Source organism: Martes martes, assembly GCF_963455335.1.
Source record: "Martes martes genome assembly, chromosome: 14".
Taxonomy (NCBI): Eukaryota; Metazoa; Chordata; class Mammalia; order Carnivora; family Mustelidae; genus Martes; species Martes martes.
In genome coordinates this window covers 16340182-16350569 of record NC_137902.1, presented here as the reverse complement: position 1 = coordinate 16350569, position 10388 = coordinate 16340182, and the positions used below count along the sequence as shown (strand labels likewise).

Here is a 10388-nt window from a genome sequence, read left to right as displayed (position 1 = left end):
GGTTGTGCCGGGACGCTCTGGAAGGGGCGGGGTGGTTTGGGCTGGTGGCTAAATTACGAGCCCGGGAATTCCGACAGTTTGTACCTTAGCATTGGAATGCATGATTACAAAAGAAAAAGGTGTTGTTTACGTGGAGCGGGGGCCGGTGGCGAGTGAGGTGAATGTGCCGTTTTGAAACCAAAGGACAGTAATCGCTTCCTCTCTCCCTACTCGAGACCCTCCCGCGGGCCCGGCGGCCGCCTCTGGACTGTCCGGAGAGAACATGGCGGCCTCCGGAGCCCGGGGCTGCAGCCTCGCGGGCCTGCTCCCGGCGCAGACCTCGCTGGAGTACGCCCTGCTCGACGCCGTCACCCAGGAGGAGAAGGACAGTCTGGTCTACCAGTATCTGCAGAAGGTGGACGGCTGGGAGCAGGACTTGTCAGTGCCCGAGTTTCCGGAAGGTGAGGGGCAGGCTTCGGGGTGGGGACCCCTCCCGGAACCTCCCCTTCCTCGGGGACGGCGCCCTCCCCTGAAGCGGGGGGCGAGGCGGGGTTGTGCGACCGCGCCCGGGCGGATCGCCCGCTCTGCGGCTTCCCCGGGTCCCCAGGCGGCGGAAAAAGGTGGTTTTCTCGAGCGCGGGGACGTGCGCACTCGCCTCTGTATCCCGAGTCCCTGCCGCGGCCTTGTGTTAACTCAGTAGACATTCCATGAATGTTTACTGGCCCCGGTTGGCAAGGATTGAAACGTCCATGCCACCCTCTCCTTTCAGTCTAGCTGTCCAGCATCGTCACTGTCATCCTCTGCGCGTAATGCTGACATTTATTGATCACTTCTGTGCCACACGCAATTGTAAACACATCGGGGGACTGTTTTAGTTAATCCTCTCTACAACTCGTTGAGACCTCTTAAAGACCTTTTATAGTTGAGGGAACTGAGCCACAAGTCGGCTAAGTAATTTCCTCAAGGCTTCGCAACTAATAACCGCCGCAGCCGGATTATGCAGACCCCAGACTGGCAAGTGTCTTAGCTGTACCACACTTCGCTGTTCAAAGTCTTGAAATTTGTAATTTTTTAAAAATCTGCATCAATTACGGCCTGTCTCCAGGGTTTGAACCCCAGCTCTGTGAGGGTTTGGAACACCAGGGAACAGATACTCCCCGTAGTGCTATATGGGAAGAACATCTTGCAGTGATAAATGAAACCGTACTTTCCCTTCTTTGGTTGAGACTGGCATTGTTTTGTTGGTGTTGGCATGTCTCCTGGCGTGACACTGAAACCACATGTATAGTTAATTGGTTGGCTGTGGCAGGGTTCGGTATCTCATGGGAGATAACCAGAACCTAGCCTTTGAAAATAGAGTCTTATGTGTCTTTCCAAGCCTTTTGCTCCCACCTTCAAAAATGCTTATTTTTTTTCCATTACTAATCCTATCCTGAATTTGAAATATTGTGGAGTTATTATGAAAGAATTGGGTTCATGACTGCTTCTCCCATCAAAAGAACTTTAACAGATTATATACATATGTGCATGTTTTTAAAAAACTTTGTAAGAAGTTAGTTACATATAGTATAGTGTTATAAACAGACAGGCTACCAGTTAGGTTTTGGGCCAGTGTTTTTATTTTGTAGTCCTGTTTATATTTACAGTGGGTGTATTTTGTTACCATAAGATTTGACCTTAGTGACTCATAAATAATACAACAAAATATTCAGGCCTCATATGTGACCTAGTCAGATTTTCTGAAGGGTCTGATTATTGAGCTCAGAATACTAGGTAAGTTTTTCTTGGTTTCTTTAAGCTATAATCAAGAAGTCATAAACAACTATCTCAGAAACAGTATGCTTTGTTCATTTCTTAAAAGAGATGTGTTTATGGGAAACTGTGGTGTAATGGATGGATTCAGACAGATTTGGGATTAAATCCTAGTTATTTCATTTGTTAGTTGCATGATTTTGAGCAAGTTACTGGATTCTCCAAGCCTTACTTTACTCCCTCATAAAAAAGAACAAGTATTTAGCTTTCAGGTGAATAATGTGGATTAGAGGTAGTATATCTAAAGTTCTTAGTTTGTAGGACAGCTCAATGGATGTTAAGTTTTTAAAAATTATATTCATTGTAATTGTTATTGTAAAATTTATTATTATTATTATTATTAAGCCTGGTAAGCACAATAACTGACATGTAATAATACTTTCTTTACTCTCCAATCGAAGTCACTCTTGAGTATTTACAGAAAATAAATTTAAAAGACTGATTCATAAATATTTTGTGGTTGAGATGTGAAACATACATAAGTTTGAAGTTTTATATGATTACTTGATCTGGTATACAATTAACACTTTATTAAAATGCATAATTAAGAGCTTACTCTGCCCTAAAACTTCACTAGGTTGGACTAGTTAAGGCAAAAGACTAGTTTGATTTGCAGGTTATTTATTTATTTATTAGAATTTTGTTTTAATTGAGTAACTCCAGTTACTGTTATTAGTCATTAGCTGCTGTTATTCACTTAATTCCACCCAGTTTTGTTTTTCAGTTTCTATAAAATATTTCTGAATACCTTTTGAGATGTAATTAATAGTGTTAGTGGCTGTATTTACTTATAAACAATGAGCTCATTATCTTCGTTTTTCTAAATTGGTTAAGTAGAGCTGTTGTACTTTTAATCTTTAACAAAATCTTTACAGTCCATAGTTAAAATTGTAAGTCTTGCTCAAGTAATTATAAATTCTGATTTATCAAAGTACAGATTAATGAGATTCCATCTTTCTTTGGAGGGAAGGAAACATGTTCTTCATCAATATTAATGTTGCTTCCATGAAATCTGTAATAGTGTATTTTGCTTAACTTTGCATTTAAAATATTTTGTATTTAAGGTTCCATTCAAATCCAGAGCACTTTAGTTCTTATGAAATTGGCATAGGCATTTTGTATATTTATATTTTAACACTTTACTCCTTTTTTGAGTTTAGTCCTGTTTTGCTTTTAAGATAGCCTCATTCTCAAAAGCTCATTTGAACCTGATTGTGTACTTAGGTCCTCTTAATATTTGCTGTTTACTCTCGCTTTTTACCTAGGTGTGTTGATCTTGCTTTCTTTCACACACAGACTAGTGTACTATTTCTGAAAGAATTTAGTAGCTTTTTCTGACTATATTTGCATACTGCCCCATTATAGAATCTTTACCATCTACCCCACCCCCTCAGCCCTTCCTTAGAAATAGTAATGGTTTACATTTTAATGGAAAGTTTTAGATAAGTTATCTCTGCCTTTTCCTTTAATCATGATAGTCCGGTTTGTATAAATTTCAGGATTAGAATGGCTGAACACCGGAGAGCCTATTTCTGTCTACAAGGATCTGTGTGGAAAAGTAGTCATCCTGGATTTCTTCACCTACTGCTGCATAAACTGCATTCACCTATTGCCTGATCTTCATGCATTAGAACACACATACTCCGATAAAGGTATCTGCCCTTTAATTGTTTTTTTAGCAGACTGTCCAGGCATAGGCACTGGAGGAGTAGCTGACTCATTTGCTCATAGGAAAATGAACATTTGGCAAGACTTCAATGATTCTAAAAGTAATTTCTAATCTATGATTTAAGGACTCCCTGTACCTTCTCATGAAGAGTTAAGCTTAGTGATAATGGTTTGCCTTCCTAAGGAACCAGGATTTAGTATATTTTTTTTCCTCTGAGGTTAAGGACATGATTTACTTTTTTATGATCAAGTATTTTTAAAAAGTTCATTTTTTATATTTAGACTTACCTAAATTTGTCCTATGAGAAAATAAAACTTGTGACTCTAATCTTACACTCTTCTCACTAAGATATAAAGGTTTAGAGTTCTTATTAGGAAATGTGATTAGACTTCCTTTAATTTCAGATGACATGAACTACAGTGGAATGCCAAATATTATAGCAGATACTTTTTCTTTGACCCTGCTTTATTAAAAAATGATTTATAAAGGTTAATGTTTTCCAAAGCACACTAGGAAATCCTCTTTTATGGTATTACAAATTCTGAAGATGTAAGAGATCATACTTAGTATTTGCTTTAGAACTTTGAAATTTTTTCAGATCTCTTTCCTCTTGTTTACTTTTTTCTAAAAAAGAGTATATGAGGTTAATGCAACTAATTAAAGGTTTGATTTAATTAGGCTTAAATTAATTGAAGCTCTACAATTGGAGTGATAAAAGGGATAGAGGATCACTGATCTTAGAGTAAAAATGAGAATATATTACAGAATTGAAAGATAACTTAGTTTTAAAAAAAAGAGTGAATTTAAAAAAGGAGTGCTGCGTTAAACTCTTCAGTGCAAGGAAACCTCAGATGCTTATAAATTATAATATATTTTATCTTAAAATTGCCAGTCAGTGAGCTTTATAAAGGTCTCTGGTATTACTGGTAGCTAACTCATGTTTTCAAAAGTTTATCTGTATTGATTTAAGAAATAAAAGTATCTTATTAGCTGCTAGTTTTGGATCCCTGTATGTTTTGGTCAAGCTCATGCAAGTGGGTGTATTTTTTGAACATGCGATATATGCGGTGTACTCTGCTAGCTGCTGAGGAAATATGTAACAGAGTTGGATAAAAAGCATCATGGAACCTGTGGAAAAGAGTAATTCACTTTGCTTAGAAGCATTGGAAAAGACTTCACAGAGGAGCAGACAGTTAAGCTTGAACTTGAGAAATAAGCAGGACTACAGCTGAAAATGAAAAGGGAGCTGAACAAAGCTGGCTGAGGAAGTGACAGTAGATAAGTAGGGAGGCATGGAAGAGTAGGCTGTTTGGGGAGAGGTCAGTGGTTCAGTGTGGCCGGATTGTAGGGACTTCTGGGGAAGATGAGAGGAAGGTGCCTTAGGTTCAGACCAGCTGTGAAAAGTTTCGTTATTAAGAATTAACATTCTTAATAGCTTAGCCTTCTCTTCCACTGAAGATACAGAGATATTTAAAGTTGTTTTTGATTGATTTATTTTTTAAAAAGATTTATTATCTTATTTGCCAGAGAGAGAGAGAGAGAGAGATCGAGAATGAGAGCAAGCACGAGCGTGCACGCGCAGGAGCAGGGGGAGCAGCAGGCAGAGGGAAAACAGGCTCCCCGCTGAGCAGGGAGCCATGTGATGCCCATCCCAGGACCCTGGGATTATGACTCGAGTCAAAGGCAGACACTTAACTGACTGAGCCACGCAGGCATCCCTGTTTGTTTGTTTAATAGGAGGATGAAAGACTGGGTTAAGAATTCCAGAATTAACTGTTTCCGTACTTAGATAACCCGTAAAAGATTCTATGTGGTTAACTTAATTACCACACACCTAAAGCAAATTCAAGACCTTCTTGGAATGGGTCTTTGTAATCTCTTTATCCGTTTACTGGAGCATCATTTTTATAGCACATTGTGACACAAAATAAAAACTATTTTTACATACAAATGCACTTCTGAGAAGTAAGATACTTGAAGTGATCCCAACACTGTAATTTCAAAGAAACATTACTTCAGTAATATGCTACTTTATGAAAATGCTGGTAACTTCAAATTATTTTTTATTGTTCAAAATATACATTCAATTCATATTCACAAAAGCAGGTATACCCAGAGATTTTCATATGAAAGCTCAATAAGCTGTCACTAAATTAATTTGCTTTCTTACAGCGAATGTGTCTTGTCTCATCACTATCTGCTATGTTTCTGAACATATTTGCAGCAATGCTAATAGTTTTTGAAGTGACATTCAGCAGCCTATTTTAAATTCCATGGAATATTCAGCTCAGTTCATCAGTAAGCCAGAAATGCTCAGCCAACTGAGGAAGTGCTTATTAATTCAAAAACAGACTGAAAAGGGTCCAAATTAATACCCAGTCTCCTTCCTCTGTAAAATAGCTTTTAAAATTAAGTTTTAACGGTGACCGGTATCATTTTCACGATAGCATGAGACATTATAAATGCCTTTTGATCTTTAGGAAATTCTTAAATTTAGCTGTGCCCTAAGCTTGTTATTAATTCATAATGATTTAGCACATGTTTACATTAACTGATAGGTAGCTCACATTTTGGGGTTTTATTTTCCTCTTTGTACTTGAGAATATATAAAATTTATTGTCTTTTTATGCTGGATGCATTAATGATAATGTTATTATATAATACACAAATGTAGCACAGTGGCTATTAAGGAAAAGTATTCTGATGTCATTAAAAAAATCTATTAGGAACACTTGACATATTTTAAAATGTGACTGCTAGGTATATGTTAATGCATAATTAAATCAGACTTAACAACCTAAATGCTAGGATTACTACTGGGTAAATGCTGGTGTTCTCACTATGTAGTAGACACTATTTTTCTGTTTTATACTTTATTAAAAATGAGAAGAATGAATTCTAATTTCATAATGAAACTAAACCTTCCAGTGACTCCATATATAATTTGATGGTGTGTCAGGTTTCCCAATACCATCCCCAAGTTCCATAATTCTTTAGGAGGACTCACAGCTGTAATTTGTTACAGCTAAAGGATACAAAGTGAAAGCAGCAAAGGGAAGAGGTGCCTGAATGAGGCTAGGTCCAGAGGAGACAAAACACAGGCTTCCTCTTCTCTTAGTGGAGTCATACCAGACAACTTAATTCCCCAGCAAGGAGTTGTTACAGCACATTTGAGATGTTACCAGGGACTCTCATTAGAAACTGAGCAACCAAAGTTTTTCCTGGGGGCTGGCCAAAATAGGCAGCTTCTGGAGGAATTTTCTGCAGGAAAATTCTAGAGTCCCAGAAAGAAAGCAGGTGTTCAGCATAAACCATATTATTTGTACACCAGTTTAGGCTTAGCAAGCCACTCTTACCGTTGTGGGAATGGCAGGAACCCTCCTGAAATCCTGGCAAGGGCCAGCCTTATAAGCGGGCCTTCAAAAGAATACCAGTCGGACATGCTATGTTAATTCTTAATATGTACACACTTTATGTTTTCTCTCTGAAGCAGTCCATATGTTCTGTTTTTAAATAGATGAAGTATGATGGAAATATTGGTCAGTTTGTGGCACTTCGAGGGTATGTCAGGAGAAACACAGGGCAGCGTCCGTTTTTGAAATTATAAAAAAAAAAACTTCTTAAAAAATTCAAATTCGTTTCAGCTCTGTGCTTTAGTGTTCAGTGATTTTGGTCATTTCATGTTTCCATTGCTTTTAGTACAAAACCTAAAATCCTACCTGTCCACACCTTACTCCTCTTCCTCACGGTGTTCTAGCCTCCCTGGCCTGCCTCAGTGTCACGGCTCCTCTTGCTTTAAGGCCCTGACACTTAGTGTTCACTCTGCTTGGAATACCCTTATCTTTTCTAGCCTAGTGAAGTGTCATCCTTGTTGCTTAGATCTCAAAATGTCTCCATTTACAATTTCCTAGCATGTAAAACTCCTCAACTGTTTTTCAGTCCTTGCATTTACCTAGGTTATTACAGTGTTTGTGATTAAACTGTGCTTTCTACTATATATTATATAAATATAATGTTATATATACTGCTATATACAGTTATAATCTCGTACAATTCTGTATATTTGTATCTCTGAAAAATAAGACCTTTGAAGCTTTTAAAATGATTTTTTGAAGTTATTATTTTATTACTAATAATTTAGAAGCGGTTATCCTTTTTATATGGCTTCTCCTTCCCACTTCCCTCCCGGTTTTCCCTCCTCCATTTCCCTCTCCCTCCTTTCCTTCCATATGGAGTAGTTTTGATCCCTGTACTGGCAAAAGATTCACAAAGTGAAGGATCTTTTACATTTTATTTTTTATTGTGTATGATTAACAGAAAAAGCAAGGTATTTTTTTTTAAACCTGTATACTTGAAGATTATTGACACTGAAAAAATGTGAGGCATCGTTACTTAGCAGTTGTCTTTGTAGATTAATATAGTCTATTTAGACAATATAATATGGTTTATATATTGTATAAATATATAAATGTCTTCAGTGTTCATGTTGCATCTAGTCATTGTTTTGTTTCCTACTGTGTACTAAGCACTATGCTAGTGAATAATGAAACATGCATGATACCTAAATAATTAATGGGAATTATAGTCTTGTTAACAGGGGCAAGACTTATAATCAAATACTCACAAATAGCTTTATAATTTCTGATTAGTGCTAAGGAAAATTATAGGGTGCTATGAAAACAAATACGGAGTTTAATCTGGAGGAATTAAAGTTTAAGAGTAAAAATTGAGCTCGCGATCTAGATGAAAAATGTGGCTTTACTGGGTGAAAGAGGGTGAAGAACATTCCAGGCGGAAGGAGCGTTGTGTGTTAAGGCATCAAAGCAAGAGGAATAATGATGTTCTGGATGAACCCGAGGAAGGCCAGGTTGCTGTAACACCCTGAGGGGAGGGAAGAACGACTGGTAAATATACTGGGGAGATGAGATTTGATTTTTATACAAAGGGCAATGAAAGATTTTCTGGAAGAGGGTGATATGATGAGATTTGTGTTTGTTTAAAGATTAGTCCCACTCCTGGGTGGGTAACTAATTAGTGTTCAAGAACAGATGTGAGAGATCTATGACAAGGTTGTTGTGCTCCCTCTGGGACCTGATAATAGCTTGAAACTAGTTATAGAGGAATAAAATTAATAGCAGTTGGCCATGGATTAAATATGGATGATGAGAGAGGGCTCTTTGGTTATTACAGTGATCTCCTAGGTAGGTTTTTGGCTTGTATAATTGGACAGATGCGGGTGCCATTCAGTGAAAGGACACACTATAGAAAAGACAGTTTTGGAAGGGAAGGTCATGAATTTAGTGTAAATTATCTTTGAGATTTGCACTTCATTCTCCATATGACTTCCATTGCTCTTAAGGATAACAATCTAAAACATCCTTCAGGGCGCCTGGATGGCTCAGTGGGTTGAGCCTCTGCCTTCGGCTCGGGTCATGGTCTCAGGGTCCTGGGATCGTGGAGGCCCGCATCAGGCTCTCTGCTCAGTGGGGAGCCTGCTTCCGCCTCTCTGTCTACTTGTGACCTCTCTCTCTCTCAAATAGATAAATAAAATCTTTTAAAAATAAATAAATAAATAAAACATCCTTTAAATGACTTACAATTTTGATCCTGGCTATAGGTTGTTTTTTTTTCTATTTTGTCCCCTGCTTCCCTTTGTTCTCTGCACTTAGTCACTTACCTTCTTTAATCTCTTCTATCTTTCATGCACTGTGTTTTATGTGTGTTGTTTTCGCGCCATGAATCTCCTTCCTTATGCCCTTCACCTGGTTAACACCTCAGGATTCCCATCTCCCCCTAATCTTCACTTCTCTGAAGAACTGTTAGGTATGTTTATCAGAAGGAGTGTATGTATATGTATGTTGATGTAATGTGTGTTTTTGCTGTATATATATTGTGTGTATGCATGTTATGCATATAAAATATATAGAGATTTGACTCATGAATTCTTATTTAATTCATTGGGTTATAGTCATGACCATCAGTATTTAGATGTTCGTATTTTCCCTGTTTGACGGATGGAATCTTCTTCAGGCTATCACCTGTGTCATTTTGACATGCCCTTACCATTCTTTGACTACTTCCTTACTTGTCACGACAAAATATTTAAAGGTTCCTTTTGTACTTTCCCAGCCCCCTCCCTGAATCAGCCATTTCTCCAGGGAGCTCTGATTCCTTATAGTACTGAATATTGGGAATGGTTTTGAGAAATCAAGATCTGGATGCTGCTTGTGCTCATTGCTACTGGGGTGTCTTTGCTTCTAGTCCTTCTCATCTAATTCAGAACTAACTTAGACTAGTCTTTCCCACTTCCCATGAGGTTATGTTATTCATTTGAAGTACAGTTAGATGCATTTGTTTGTATTTTTAGTTGATTTTGTTTGTTTTTGAGGATATAAAATTTAAACAGGGTCCTGAAAGTCAGAACTATGTAGACAGTATATTTCCATCTACCCATTTCTTCTGCTGTTTCTTATTCTTTCCATCCCATTCTTCCATTCTTTCTATTTTCTTTCTTATAAAAATACTAATGGTGACCTACTCTGTTTTTGTGCATTTTGCTTTTTTAATGTATCAGTGTATCCTGGTAGTCCCTCCTTATAGAGAACTTCCTGATTATTTTTAATAGTACATAGCACCCCATTGTGTGTGTATGTGTGTGTGTGTGTTGTAATTTATAATAATAAATAATTCAGTCATTGTCCTATCCTTTGTATCAGCCTTTAGGTTGTTTTCAATATTTAACAGTTACAAACAGTGAATAACTTTGTGAATATGTTTTTATATTGCTGGTGGCATATCTTAAGGGTAAGTTCTTAGAAGGGGGATTTCTGGGTCAAAGTTAAATACGTACAGCATAGTTTTGTTGGGTATTGCTATATTCAGCACCAGGAGACTTGTACTAGTTTGCATTCCTGCCAAGAGAGGGTAA

At 37.7% G+C, this 10388-nt stretch overlaps 1 protein-coding gene across 1 annotated transcript in view; it reads left to right on the top strand.

Moving 5' to 3' along the window:
• The first annotated feature begins 14 nt into the window (after positions 1 to 14).
• NHLRC2 (NHL repeat containing 2) overlaps positions 15 to 10388 on the top strand; it is a 54180-nt gene continuing 43806 nt past the window's right edge. Inside the window, exons 1-2 of the mRNA XM_080823432.1 lie at positions 15 to 440; positions 3291 to 3443. Coding sequence (XP_080679558.1) covers positions 263 to 440; positions 3291 to 3443 — 331 coding nt within the window. The 5' untranslated portion in view covers positions 15 to 262. The remainder of the gene's footprint in view (positions 441 to 3290; positions 3444 to 10388) is intronic.